Source organism: Thunnus maccoyii, chromosome 15 (assembly GCF_910596095.1).
Source record: "Thunnus maccoyii chromosome 15, fThuMac1.1, whole genome shotgun sequence".
In the NCBI taxonomy this organism is placed as follows: Eukaryota; Metazoa; Chordata; class Actinopteri; order Scombriformes; family Scombridae; genus Thunnus; species Thunnus maccoyii.
This window is the reverse complement of record NC_056547.1, coordinates 29,360,175-29,375,234: the sequence shown is the minus strand read 5'-3', so window position 1 is coordinate 29,375,234 and position 15,060 is coordinate 29,360,175. Positions and strand designations below refer to the sequence as shown.

Genomic DNA, 15,060 nt, shown 5'->3' with positions numbered 1-15,060 from the left:
ATTTCAGTCTTCAAGATGCAGAGTGCCATGATGTGAACACACATCACCACAGATTTGTATTTATTCATCAATTAATACAATGATGATATGAATAAACAATTAAAATGTTGGTGAATATGATGTCCACATTATATTGTATCTGATGAGACACAACAGCATTTGCACCATAATGCATTTAAGGAATAAAACATGAGACGCCACCAAAGATGAAGGACAAACGAGGCAATGATGCATAGGAGTACTGAGGCCCACTAATCTGAAATTTCCCACATAAACACAGTAGGGCTTGGGTATATTTTTTGACCTGTGGCACTGACTGCACACAACAGATGGTGCTGTTTTCTGCCCCTACAGTGACTAACGAGTCACAAACAGTGACCCACATGTGTCTTTAGTGGTATGTAGGCAATCTGGTACTCATCGAGTGGAATCATTGCTGGAGTTGAGCAAGAGAAAAAAAAGATCCCTTTTAAAGGGCTTAGACACCCACAGTACTTAATCCAAAAGGCACTATGCAGCAAAACAAAAAAGAAAAATTAGTAAGTACAAGCCTGTACCCACACTCATAAGACACTCAACACAACACATTTTGCTGTTGTAGGACATTCAAGTCAATTTCATTTATATAGTGCCAAATCACAACAGAAGTTATCTCAGAGCACTTTTCACATAGAGCAGGTCTAGACCGTACCCTTTAATTTACAGAGACCAACATTCCCCCATGAGCAAGCACTTGGTGACAGCAGCAAAGAAAAAGTCCCCTTTAACAGGAAGGAACTTCAAGCAGAACTGGGCTGTAGGTGGGCAGCCATCTACCTTGACCGGTTGGGTTAAGAGAGAAAGAAGGAGGGAGAGAGGGGAGAGCGAGAGACACAGAGAAGCACAACAATAATAACAATAACAACATATAGCAACATAACTAGGGGCTGGTTCATGGCAAGCCTGGGCTGGCCCTAACTATAAGCTTTATCAAAAAGGAAAGTTTTAAGCCTACTCTTAAACATAAAGAGGGTGTCTGCCTCCTGGACAGAAACTGGAAGATGGTTCCACAGGAGAGGAGCCTGATAGCTGAAGGCTCCATATCCTATTCTACTTTTGGAGACTCTGGGAACCACAAGTAAGACTGCATTCTGGGAGTGCAGTGTTCTAATGGGGTAATAAGTTGCCATGAGCTCTTTAAGACATGATGGTACCTGACCATTAAGGACTTTGTAGGTGAGGAGAAGGAAAAATGTATTCTAGATTTCACAGGGAGCCAATACAAAGAAGCTAAAATGGGAGCAATATAGTTTTTGTCAGTACACGTGCAGCTAATTCTTGACCGGGTGGAGAGTCTTTACAGACTTGTTAGAGCAGCCTGATAATAAGGAATTGCAATAATCCAGTCTAGAAGAACAAATGTGTGGACTAGTTTTTCTGCATCTTTTTGAGACAAGATGTGTCTGATTTTTGTAATATTACGTAAGTGAAAAAAGGCAGTCCTTGAAATTTGTTTTATGTGCAAGTTAAAGACCATATCCTGATCAAAGATAACTCCTGGATTCCTTACAGTGGACCTGGAGGCCAGGGTAATGCCATCTAGAGCAGCTGTATCATTAGATAATGTGTTTCTAAGGTGTTTAGAGCCAAGCATAAGAACTTCAGTTTTGTCTGAATTTGGTAGCAGAAAATTGCAGGTCATCCAGGTCTTTATATCCTTAAAGTATGCTTGGAGTTTAGTTAACTGATTGGTTTCATATGGCTTCACTGATAAATATATTTGGGTATCATCTGCATAACAATGAAAATTTATGGAGTGTTTCCTAATAATATTTCCTAAAGGAAGCATATACAAGGTGAATAGTATTGGTCCAAGAATAGAACCATGTGGAGCTCTGTGTCTAACTTTTGCGTGCATGGAAGATTCATTGTTAATGTGTACAAACTTAAAATCGATCTGATAAACAGGACATAAAGCAGCTTAATGCTGTTCCTTTAATGCCAATTAAATGTTTCAGTCTCTGTAATAGCATGTAATGTTCAGTGGTGTAAAATGCAGCACCAAGATTGAACAAGAAGTACAGAGAGAAGTCCTTTGTCCGATGCAGTTAGGAGGTCATTTGTAACTTTCATCAGTGCTGTCTTTGTCCTCCAATAAAATATTGTTACGTAGAAAGTGACACAACTGATTGGTAACTTCGACTGGAGAAAAACAGTCTAAACAGGTTTTACAGCTGTTTCTAAAGTTTCTGTGTTTGTGGATATATCGGTGCCTGTTGAGGGCAGGTGGAAATGAATTTTGTCTCTAATAGTTTATTAGGAACATTTTAAATTAAAAAAAACAAACAAAAACAAAAACTAGAACACCCTGACTGCATAACTCTGCACACCCTACCCAAATAATACTTTGTGGAAGCACTTTTTGCATTTATTACAGCAGCAAGTCTTTGTGAATAAGTCTCTCTTAACTTTGCACATCTAGACTTCGGAATTTTATCCCATTTTTCTTTTCAAAAAAGTTCAAGTTCCTTAAAATTGTGAGGGGATACCTTGTGAACAGCTCTCTTTAGGTTAGCAGAGGCCAGCAGGTTTTCTGCTAAAATATCTTGATATTTGGAGCTGTTCATTATCCTTTCTATCTTGACAAGAGCCCCTTACCCAGCTGAAGACAAGCAGCCCCAAAGCATAACACTATCACCACCATGCTTCACAGTCGTTATGGTGTTCCTTGGATGATAAGCTGTATCGGCTTTGCGCCAAACATATCTTTTAGAATTAAGGCTGAAAAGTTCGAGCTTTGTCTCATCAGACCATAACACATTTTCCCACATGGTTTGGGGTGACTGAATGCATCTTTTGGCATAATTCAGACGGGCTTGGATATTTTTTATAAGAAAGGGTTTCCGTCTTGCTTCGATACCCCATAGCCCAGACATGTGCAGAATATGGTAGATGGTGGTCACATGTAAGGAGTGACCAGCACCTGCCAGAAATTCCTGTTGTTCCCTCCATGTTGCTGTTGGCCTCTTGGTAGCTGTAATGGATATTTCAAGCAATGGTCAGCACCTCAGTGGAGAAAAGGGCACACGAGTCTTTGATGTCTTAATGCTGAAAATGTTTATTGAAGCACTTGATCAAGGAGAATTTGAAACAGCAAACATCGAAGTGTTCTGCTCCGATGCTGTCTCTTTCCGTTCTGCCCCCTGAAGGTCTGACTCTTAGTGTTTAACCTCAACAGATCAGCCCACAATATGAAAAATTAGTCTAATTGGTTCACTAGTTTCTAAACAAGGAACTGCATTTTACCTGTGTTCAGTTCAGGTCACGTTGCATGGAACTTCAGGTCACCGTCAGCACATTCTGGTTTGAACGTCTGATTATGTCATAGTGTCTAATAGAATCTATGCATTCACCTATCTGTGTTGTCTGAGAAGGCCCCCTCTGACCTTTGTAACCATGCCAATGCTGATTTACCCTTTATCAGAGAGGCCTCTGCTTTCCCCAAACATCACAGAGGGTTCTCGAGTCTCAAGGAGAAGAGAGAATGTCTCCTTTCTACTTAAGAATTACAGTGTGACCTCAAGGCCCAGGCTTGACCCAATGTAACCCAATTTGTAACCCCTAAAGATGGAAAATTCCATAACAGTAGCCTCCCTGATCACTTTTTTCCTCCTCCTCTCATCAATTTTGGAGGGTTGTAATGATCTTTGCAATGTCTCTGTGGTACCACATATTCTCCACTTGTTGATCATGATTTTAACAGTGCTCCATGGTATATCCGATACCTTCTTTTATATCCCTCTCCAACAATTCAACAGTAAACAATTACATCTCGTACTTTCTTTGGTAACTATTTACAGACCATGGCTCTCGCAGTAGGATGCAACTCCAAACATTCAAGCAAATCCTGTAGCACCAGCTGACTTTAACCTGGTTTTAATCAGAATCACTTTCATTGATGGCAAGTGTATGTTCTTTACCCACAGGCATGATTTTAAATGTGACTGGTTAACTTTGAACACAGCTAGAGCCCCTGTTATGAAAAGGTGTGCAGACTGAGACCCACACTAATGCGTATATTGTGCAAAATGGACATTTTCCTCTACGTTTTTGGCCTCTCTGTGGCTGTTTGTTATCTTGTTTGTTGTTGCTGGTTAACTAGTATGATATCAGACTAGTTAGACTAGACTAGAAGAAGTAGTAACTTCTCCAAGATGCAGGAACAACCTAACAGCCAAGTATGTGGAAAAACTATGTGCAGGTGTACTAAGGAGAACTGCTGCTGTTTTTTAAAGGTAAAGCATGCTCACACCAATGTTGATGTCATTTAGGTTTCCTAAACTTTGTATGGAGTCGATTGTTACGACCCTGGGGTTGCCCTTTGTTTTGGTCTGTGTGTCTGTTACCTATGTTGGCTTATGTTCCAGGGTGCTTGGAGGTGGAGTGAAGGGCAGGGTCGTCAGAGGAGATGTGGTACACCTGTACAGCCTGGCTTACCTGTATTTAAGATGGCTGCTGGAGCTGCTCTGGCTCTCTCTCTATCCCCATGCCACAACCTGGGGACCCTCCAACGCGCCACTTTTTTCCTTATTTTTTTTAGATTTCTACTTTTACACACACCATATGATACGCACAACTGATAACTGATTTCCATGTTTGCTTGATTAAGTTAATCTATAGTTTGGCTGAATAAAACCCCCCTAGGTGATGTTTGTGTGAGTTTCCTCCTTTTGTTGCAAGCAGGAGCCAACTTGTAACAAAAACTTTCATGGGATTATTTTTGAAAGCATCCTTACTTTACTTTTAGTGTCTAAAAACCTTTGCACAGTATCATGTATACATACAGCATCAGTCAAACGTTTGGACACGCCTTCCCATTCACTTGAATGACAACTGAAATTCAAAGATAACATCAGCTGATGTTAGTTCAGTCCAGTGAACATATATTTAATTCTGCGACATTTTTGAAACATTTAAACTATAAATACAAACTGCTTCAGATTCATCACCGTTCATCACCTATTCCACTGCTACTGTCAGCTGCAGCTAGTCAACAATCCATAATAGGTTCCAGCTTGAATTTGGGGTTTGTCAGATCATCAAGTCGAGTATCCCGCTCTTTCACTCTTTATCATAATAACCCACTTTTCACACAAACCAGGCAACTTTGCACAGCTCTTATCTGATCCATTATGAGTAGTTGGCAAGATCTGTAAAAATATTGGTAGGCAATTCAGCAACACCTTGACATTGGTAGATACATTGCCCTTCTGTCCATTCCCAAATCTACACCCATGGTTTGGGAAGTTGATATAGAATGACAAATGTAACTGGAGGTATGAATATCATTTTCAAGGTAAGGTCTTCAAATGATTCAAAAACCCTTACTGACAGAGCACTCCAGTAGCTGAATGGTTACTGTGCATGCCGCATAATCACAACATCACTTGTGACCTTTTGTTGCATGTTATACTCATCTCTCTCTCCTTGTTTCCTGTCTGCCTCTTTGCTGCCCACTGTCTAATAAAAGCAGAAATACCAACAAAAAAACCCAAAAAAAACCCCCTGAATAACTTTTGCTTGCATTACAAAGGAAATACTGATAGTGGAACACCACTCCCTTTCCAAACATGGGTACATAGAAGAACCTTTAATTTGATGGTGCTATTTCTAAAACAGTGAAGCCATTTTGATCTAACCATGCTTCTGTCATAAAATCATAAAATCAAGAATGTGGTTTGTAATTAAGTCACTGACAATAAAAAGAGAAATGGAAGGATGATCTGAAGTAAGTGTAGAAATATTCGATCTGATATTCATAATTCTGTTATGGAAGGAAGATGCTAATCTGAGTTCATCATGTTTCTAAAATGCCACTGTCTAACTTGTCTGATCCCTGAATTGTAGCTACACAGTTGTGCTTTGTAGCTGTCAAGATCCTCCTTTTTCGCCACTTTTGTTCAGCCCTCTGACTTTATTTATTTATTTATTTAATTTTTGTCCTTATCAAGACATTATTTTGCCAGGGAGTTTTGTATTTACCAGACACTACTTTAATTTTTATTGGAGATATGTTCTTAAGTGTTGTTTCCAAAACTTGGTTAAAATTTTTAACCATGTCATCACAGGATCATGTGTCTGGCACATGACTAATGCAGAATAGTTGGCATTAAACATATGCAGAGTTTACAGGAAGAAAGTGTCTCCTGACTGTTCTGACAGAGCTTGTTTTTTTTTTTTGTTTTTTTTCTGAACGTGACCATTCTAATCACTAAAGTAAATGAATGCAAGTAACAGTCATACTGGTGGAACATTTTAATTGTACTGTAGTAACTGTAGTTGCAAGGGTATCTGCTATGTCTTAACTTAAAAAAAACAAACATTTTAGATTAGATTTACATTTACATTAGTCTCCTTTGTTTGTGTGTGTGTGTGTGTGTGTGACCCAGTTTTCAGTTTTGCAAAAGTAAAATAGTAAATGAAAAGGTATATTTGGATCCAGCAGTGGGTCGCTGTAATAAAGGAGAGTGTCTTTGCAACACTAAAAGGGCTGAAAAAGATAGAAATAAATAGAATAAACTAAAGAACGGATTAGCATTTTGATCTGGATTATGTACCTGATCCTGATTGACTCAGGTCAGCTCTCCGATCTCATACAGTCTGATTCCAATAATCCCGGTACTTTTTTACTGTAACAAACTCCTGAAACCCCCAACACTTCCCAAAATGTCACAGCTAACAAGTCCATCCTGTCATTTTTCTAAATAAATCCGGCCATTCCCACCTCTTCTTCCCCTCAATTAACACACAGAGCCACAGAGTAGAAATTATGATCACATGTTGTAGTTCTGACAGTTGCACTAATTTTACTAATTTCACTGCATGAAATTATATTATCATCTGCAGCCAACCGCATCTTTTTACAGTCCCTATAGCATTGCTGCAACTAGCACGGGCACACGCAGCAAGTATGTTGAAAACCTATTGGCTGAGGCATACCTCGCCATGAAGAGCATTCAATCGTCTCTTCCACTGTCCAGTCTCACTTTTAACTGCACCCCTAGTTAACTTATCCATTCTTATGTGCCCTACATGTGGGCTAATTCTCTTTTTATTCCTGTAATGTCGTCCAGTTTTGAGAAATGCATCCTTACGAATATGACCATCTCTCAAATATTATAGCCACACTATTTGAAAAAACAAACAAAATTAAAGACCTTTATGACATTTCACCTTTTAGTTAAGTTGAGATATGGTTCCTGATATCCAGCCAGGGACCATGATTGTGTTCAAATAAGCTTTAGTCTGCTCTTATTGGGGGCCATCATCATGTGCAGTAAGCACAATCAAAGTTCTTTCTATGACTGCCAAAGTGGCTGGTTCTGGCAGAATCATCACTGTTGCATCACTCTGATTACTCTTAGGACTAATTTCCTACTCTGGGATGCTTGATAAATGCAGACCCTGCTTTTGTCCACCAGCCACTCAAACTTGCTACTATCCTTTAGAAACTGGGCTTCAACCCAGACATTTTTGATAACTTCTGATATCTCTAATCTTTCCTTTCTGTCAAAAATACTGCAATGGTTTCAACGATTTATTTGAATGATTTCAATCTAGATTTCAAAATAAACAGCAGAGAAACACAACATAGCACAGAACAGATAGCTCCTCTGTGCTCCCCTTCCCTTACACCTACAACCTTAAACGTGTTGGAGCTATTGTCTCATCACATCAAGACTTCTGCAATAGGCTTCCATAAACTTCTGTGTATCTGGAAATCTCAATCCTGCGCGTGAGACCACATCACTACTGTCCTAAAAACATTCTATGGCTTTCTGTCTTGTAGCCTCTGTTCTACTGACACCCTCCAGAACCAAGCACCAAGCCTGGTGTGATAGGGTCTTCTTCATTTCTCTCTCTCTCTCTCTGGAATTCTCTTCTAGGACTCTCTCTCCATATCCCCCAAAACTTACCTTTTATTGAAAGTGTCACTGATTTTATACCCAGGCCCTCTAATATTTATTGTTCTAAATGTAGTGGGGTTTTTTTTTTTAATGTGTCATGTGTCACATGTTAGGTGTTCCACTTTGAGGACAGCTGTAAGCTGCTATGAGGATTGAAGTGGTCCAGTAACCCAGATTGATTCCTAAGGGGCTTGGGTAGTTTAAGTTTAGCCTCCCTGACCAACATATTACTGACAATGCCACACATATACAGTAGCACTGACATTGAGAAGAAATGAATACAGAATAAGCAAACACATAGAGGAAATATGAGAAATATGTCATGAAAATCAGCTGTAGGTAAATGAATAACTGGATAACCAGTATGGGTGGTTGGGAGGGAGGTGGGATGCGACCATACTGTCTCATAGACACACTAGCAAAAAAGAACAAAATTGTTCACATGGATGTTTCCCTGATGAAGACCTTGCAAGGGAAACATTGCATTAATAAAAACTTGGGAGCTTGCAAATTTCAGTGTGTTCTTTTCCATCTTAGACAAACTAGGCAGTTACCTACAGTGTCCCCCCACGCACAAAGCTTTTTCATCTTATTTATTTTATTTCACATTGCTACAGTTGCTATACTGTCAGAGAATGAATTGGTGGAGGCACAGGGACTCATACATGACTGACAGCATAAACTCTACAGGCTATCTAAAAAAACAAAACAAAAACACTGTATATAACTCAATAATTTACACTGTCAATATGAGTGCTGGTGGTGAAGAGACGTCAGATGAGGTGATGAAGGCAGATGGCACAGTACTGTACTCACTGAAGCAATTTTGCACAACAACTTTAAAAACTAATTAAAATCGTACTTGGTAAAATATGCGCAGTATTATGAGATTTTATTAAAAATCTTCCAGCGCTCTGGTCACCAATTCCATAGAGATATTTAATCTGGGATTTCTATGATGCTGACTAAAAGAAATCTGAATATTCATGGTTAATATGAAAAAACACAAGCCAGACTTTCCAGAATCCTGGCACCTAACACATCCTGGCATTATCCTTGGCATTTCAACAGTGCAGTGCTGTACTCCACAACTGATCGTGACAGATTGTGAACACCACCGACCCTCTCCACTGCACTCTAAGGGTTAGGAATGTGACGGTGAGCCAGCGCCGTACGCTTAACATTTAAATTGTAGTAATAAATCACAGATGTAAAATGGGGCATCTTCCGCACATTTCCAGGTCAATACTTTTATTCTGAAGGTCTACAATGTCGACAATGCAAAGAACCTCTGCAACAAAGATTATGGAACAGACGGCTGTTTACGGACCTGCGCAATGAGCTGATGTCATCTCGTCAGGAGAGGTTTTTAAAAAATATTGCAAATGAAGCATTCAGAGCACACTGAAACCTGGGCTTTTGTCATACAAGGAGCATTTTTACATACGTTCACCTGATTTTTTTTTTTTTTTGTAACTTTGACCATGTTTAACATGACCATCCATCATAATAACAGTATGTAAATGACAGAAAATCACAAAAAGCACAATATGTCTCCTTTTTAATATTTGGTTGGCTTGTATCTTTTGGGAAAAGAGTAACACTTGCACACTTACTTCAAAAAGCCACAATTTTTCTTGAAGTACACAATGTTTTGATCCAAGCCAAAATATATGAGAGGGACCGTCATAAAATCTGTCTTCTATTCACTACCTTGCCATCAGTGTTGCCAATTTCCTCTGTCTCCAAAATGTGCCTGGGTCAGTGTTTCCGTACTGGTGCACACATTCTCCTGTCAAGTTTGTTTTTATAAATCCCAACTTTTTTGTGGAAAGTGGTGTATATCTTTCAAGCCCTATTTAGTGCGTACACAACGGTTATTAATGAGGCCCTGGGGCAGTCAAGGGAAAGGACTTTTTCTTTCACAATCTGCTCCTTGGTCCCTCTCTGCAGCCGCACTCTCTCATCTCCAGCTCTCTGCTTTACTTCTTACCGTCATTCTCCTCCAGTCCACCAAAGACCCTCAGCCTTTTCTCCTTGTTATGTGAAGACTGGACTGTGTTGGAGAAGGCTGATTGGAGTTGTATTTTTAAATGACTATCTGGTATTATATTATTTTGTTGCCTAAGTTGCCTTTTATTAGTCTGTCTTTGATTCAGTCTGGTCTGTACTCACACAGCTTATACTGGGTCTCAGTTATTAAGAGGGGTTTTGGTTTTCTGTTTGCTTCAGGTAAGAGGTTGCAGGTTATAGTGTTGTGTACTTAAGTTAATATTCATGTATATTCTTAGATGGAATGTATGTGAGGGTTGTGTTTTCTGGGTTTTTGGGTTTTCTCGTGTTTTTTCTTCCTGTGTTCCTTTTGACTTTCCCTCCTTTGCTCATTGACCCACCTGCCCTTCATCAGCCTCGTCAGCCCTGCCCTGCTCCCTGTGTTTTTCCCCCCCAACCAATCAACGCTTCTCCACCCATCTCCCCACATGTACCTCATCTCCTCGTCAGTTCAGTTAGTCCCGTGTGTCACTTCCAGCCTTTTGGATCCTTTGCTCTGTTTTGTGCTGTTCTGCTTTTCCTGCAATAATCTGGATTAAAGAATTATACTTAAGTATCTGCTGTGTCCTGCATTTGGGTCCATCTCGTGCTGCTCTTCATGACAGTTTCACGCTACATTAGCTGCAACTGACATTTAATTTTTTAAATTGTTATTATAGTAACTAACTGATGAAAACTTTTCCATCTGTCTGGGGCTGCAGATTTGTGGTGATGTGTGTTCATGCTGTAGTGTTCTGAACCACCCAAACGTTTCCTGAAGAAGTACTTTCTGTTTGTTGAACAGTTAACATACTTGAACTCTGATTGGCACAGTTGTTTCAGAGCTATGATACCTATGATTTGATTGGCTGAGAATAGAATAGAGAATAGAGTATTTATATATCACCCCATCCACTGATCTATATTCGACCTCACCCAGCCCTTTTGCACTTTGCGCTGGTGCATGTTCATAAACCACAAATGCAGGTGTGCATGAAGACGCCCACACTGTCTGTGCACCCAAGAATTACCATGCTGCACTTGGTGTTGCACTTGGCGTTGCACTTGTGCAGTTAAAATAGGGCCCGATATCTGCTTCTACTGCATCAGTTTTGATACTTTTTTTTTTAAACTGTCCATCGTGACTCCAACGGTGCTACAGGAGGGCGATGCTAAATCTGTGGATTTTTCTTTTTATGAAATAGGAGTCAGTGAAACAGTCATGAGAAATAAAAAAAGATAAGGAGTGGATAGAGAAAGAAAGACAGAGGGAAGGATCAGGTCCAGTGGAAGAGTCCAGCAGGTGAAGGGTGGAGATTGTGCGCAGATGATCACTCATTAGAACTGCAAATTGCATAATCTCAGTAAATCCAGCAGATGACATTATCAACCTGTCTTACTGTGTCTCCTCCTATTTTTGTGTGACCTTGCAAATGAGAATGTTTCACATCTTGGCCTTTAAAAGTGATGCAAAAGTACATGCAAATCTTGCCCTGAGTCCTTTTTATATTGTATATTTGTTATTACACATTTATGAGGCCTTCAACATTTTCAAAGACAGCAGTAATATCACACACACACCCACTGCCATTTCTATGGCAACAGTTGCTATAGTCAAATATCCAGTGAGCAAGCACACTGTGTACAAGCAAACATACATACACACCACCACCTACACTCTCAACTACACACAGACTTATCCCCTATATCTGGATTAGAAGTGATGTACAACCAGTGCAGCTATATTAGGGCCTATGGCCTAAGAGGCCTGTGTTCCTGTCATAAAGAGCAGGCCATGTGTCACAATCAGGAAATGTTTTTGTGGCTGAGAGTGCAAAAAGGGAGTGACAGAGTAAGAAGAGGGAAGTGACAAAAAATACAGACAACACATAGCACAATTTAGTAGTAATCAAGTCACACCATTTTACACAAAAAGGGTGGTTATGTTACCTGTCCTATTAAAGCCCTATGTGGTAGGCAGTACCTGAAGTCAGATGCCGTTGCATATTATTCTATGTTATTCTTTCTCATTGTCTATAATGTTACACTCGATGACGAACATAATGCCAACTCACCCGCAGGTTGATCTCCCTCATCCTCTCTTGCCGCAGTTTCGACAGATTGGCAACTCTAGACATTGTGACAGTTTTCACAATGACAGATTCAAAAGGAAGTCAGAAAATAAAAGATCCACTATTAACGTTTGTATGCTTCTCTGTGGACCACTCGGATCCCTACCAAAGAGAAAATAAGTGAAAATCTTTCCGTACTGGCCAACTGTAATGTGCTTCTGCTTCTGGTGAAGTGGCTGTTCCTGTGAGAAATCTGACTTCTGAATCATCACCGCCCCCTCACACACACACACACACACACACACACACACACACGGGCATGCACGCACGCACACACACACACACACACAGTGTTCAGCTGTCCGTGAATGCCTGGTAGACTATTATTTGCTCTTTCCCACATCCCAATATGAAACCAGGTTCAAAATGCTGAAATTTTCCAGTGCCTATCCGCATTGAGGCAAGAAAAAAGGTTTGTATCATGTTGTAAATTTATCAAAACTGTCATAGCGCACATATTACGTTTATGTTTGAGAACATGGTGTGTTTGATGTGCAATAACCATGACAGAGACTCAAATTGCAACACAAGCATCTGAAAGTATTCAGTTCCTATAATTGGTAGGTGAGCAATTAATTTTTTGAATATTTTATTTAAACCTTTTCAGTCATATCACAAACCAAGAAAAACATTAAAACACAACAAACCCTATGTCCTGACATCCATACTCAGAGGAAAAAAAAGCAATGAAATTAACAAAAGCAGGAAAAATAAAAGGTTACTGGAGCAGTCTCAGATGATATGTGATCAAATTACAAATTATTCCATACATTTGATTGTTTAATTTCACACATTGTAATATTTAGGAGCTATCAGCAGAGTACACTGTATAACATAATTCTAATAAGTCAGTGGATACCACTGGCACAGTGTTACATAGAAAGGTAGAAGCTGGGCTCAGAGAGCAATGTATGTTATGAAACATGTAATATACACCTGCACACATACAAATTTTATTGCAAAGCAGTATTTTCAGTTCTTCTCAAAAATTAAACACAACTAACCAATATTAAACAGTCAGGTCTCCTGAGGTGTCCCCAGGCTGTCCAGTCAAATAGGTGAGAAATGGATTCCATATATCTAAAAATCAGCATATGGAAAATATAATTTTTTCCATATGCTATATAATAGTACTTAGTCGTCAACCAGGATTTAAACTGTAGAATAGCTTCTTGTTCAAAAGCAAAAGCAATACAATGACTACTACCATTCCATATTGAATCGCTGCAATCTTTGAAAAATTAAAGTCAGGTGGGCAATGCATGACTATGGGAGATATGAGTAAAACATTTGTTTTTGGGTAGGCAGATGTTGTTTTTTTTTTTATTTTATACCACATTTTTAGAGAACTTCTAATCAAAGTTATCTTATTAGCAAGAGAGAGATTCTTTCCTACAAACAGTAATACAGGACTGGAAGAAGCAGGCATATCTTGCTCAATAGCCACACATGCAGGGGTGGGGATGGACACCCCTTCAGGGTAAGCATTTTGCCAATAAACCAGAGTTCTTGCATTAGCTGCCCAAAAGTAATGTTGAAAATTTGGCAGAGCCAAGCGTTTTGTAATACAGTGTACTTTGTATCCCCAGATAAATTGCAAGATAATGGAGTTGAGGGTTTGAGAAAAGTTTTAAGTTAAAAAAATGGAAGATTTATATACAAAAAATGACAAATTACATAACCTACTAATGATGAAGGGGGTGCTCTCCAAGACTTACCTTTGAACCTATCAAACAAGACCTTGTAATTCCACTCATAAAGCAACTTATAATTTTTAGAAAATGTGATACTGAGATCATTTATCCTGTCTAGGATGTTGAAAAGCATATTTTGAAAAAATCATTTATCCACATTATTAGATAATGACACGAATTGACTCTCTTGCCAGTGTTAGTGTTTAGCTTGATAGATGGTGGTACTGTATACCAATAAATGTTCACGGGAGCATTATGTAGTGTGTAGACTCTATTTTTCCATTTTTTCACATGTTCTTCTGTCCAGCAACTAGTATTTATCATTTTGATATGCATGCTTTTGTAAACTTTAAGCCTGATAGCTTACCAAAGTTTTCAATAGGATCTAACAAAAGGAGCAATGCAGTGTGCTTATGACAAAAAGAGAATTACATCATCTGCGTATGGCAAGACATTGTGATCCACTTCACCCAGCTGTCTTATTCTTACCCCTGGGACACACTGGATGCGTGAGCAGCGCGTGTGCGTCGCGGAACCTCTTGCTCTTCATTTCAGCGCCCATGTTAACAGGTTAGAGCGGCCACACTGACACGTGTGTGTCATGCGCGTCTCAAGCGAGGCTGCTGCGTCGCTTCATCTAGAGATTCGAGGTCTCGCCTATCTTCGCTGCGTGACGCGCGCGGTTCTCAGCAGAAATAGACAGGGAACATGATAGAAAGATAGGGCTGCCAGTGACAAAAACGCCGCCGCAGACATGCTTCCAGTGTGGACGCTACAAGCGTGAGAGACGTAGCAGTTCAGCAACACACATGCACTGCTGAGGTTCACGCATCCAGTGTGTCCCAGGCATTAGGGTTCTTTTGTTTTGCGATTGCAAAAGGGTGAAAAGAGATGATCTATCACCATTTGTCAGGACTTAGGAAGTGGGGCATAGGTGTAGCATCTCCACCCGTGAAACACAGTCCTAACCAAGGTCAAATCCCTTTTATAACTGATAAAATATACTGCCATTACACTTAGTTGATAGCCTTGTTAGCACTGACAGAAAATACTGAGCTTGTTTAGTTTTTATTCTGTATAATATATAATTTTTTTTTCAAAGACCTGCGCACACTACAAAATTAAAATCTACCAGATATGAAACCTATCTACCTACCTTGATGTATTATAGATGAAATACATGTAGTCTCCAAAATCAACTGGCAAAGCAACTCGACAGTGGTAAGATAAGATGGACAGTGGACAGATATAAGAATG

General features: G+C 39.6%; 1 protein-coding gene across 2 annotated transcripts in view; it reads right to left on the bottom strand.

Moving 5' to 3' along the window:
* The window catches only part of arhgef1a (Rho guanine nucleotide exchange factor (GEF) 1a), a 52,982-nt gene extending 40,694 nt beyond the window's left edge, over nucleotides 1-12,288 (bottom strand). Inside the window, exons 1-2 of one of the 2 annotated variants that reach the window (XM_042436224.1) lie at nucleotides 12,248-12,288; nucleotides 12,053-12,107 (exon numbers count right to left, since the gene is read on the bottom strand). In XM_042436224.1, coding sequence (XP_042292158.1) covers nucleotides 12,053-12,073 — 21 coding nt within the window. In that variant the 5' untranslated portion in view covers nucleotides 12,074-12,107; nucleotides 12,248-12,288. Of the gene's footprint in view, nucleotides 1-12,052 lie in introns of both variants that reach the window. The other variant, XM_042436223.1, reaches the window with a different exon arrangement.
* Between the last annotated feature and the right edge of the window lie 2,772 nt (nucleotides 12,289-15,060).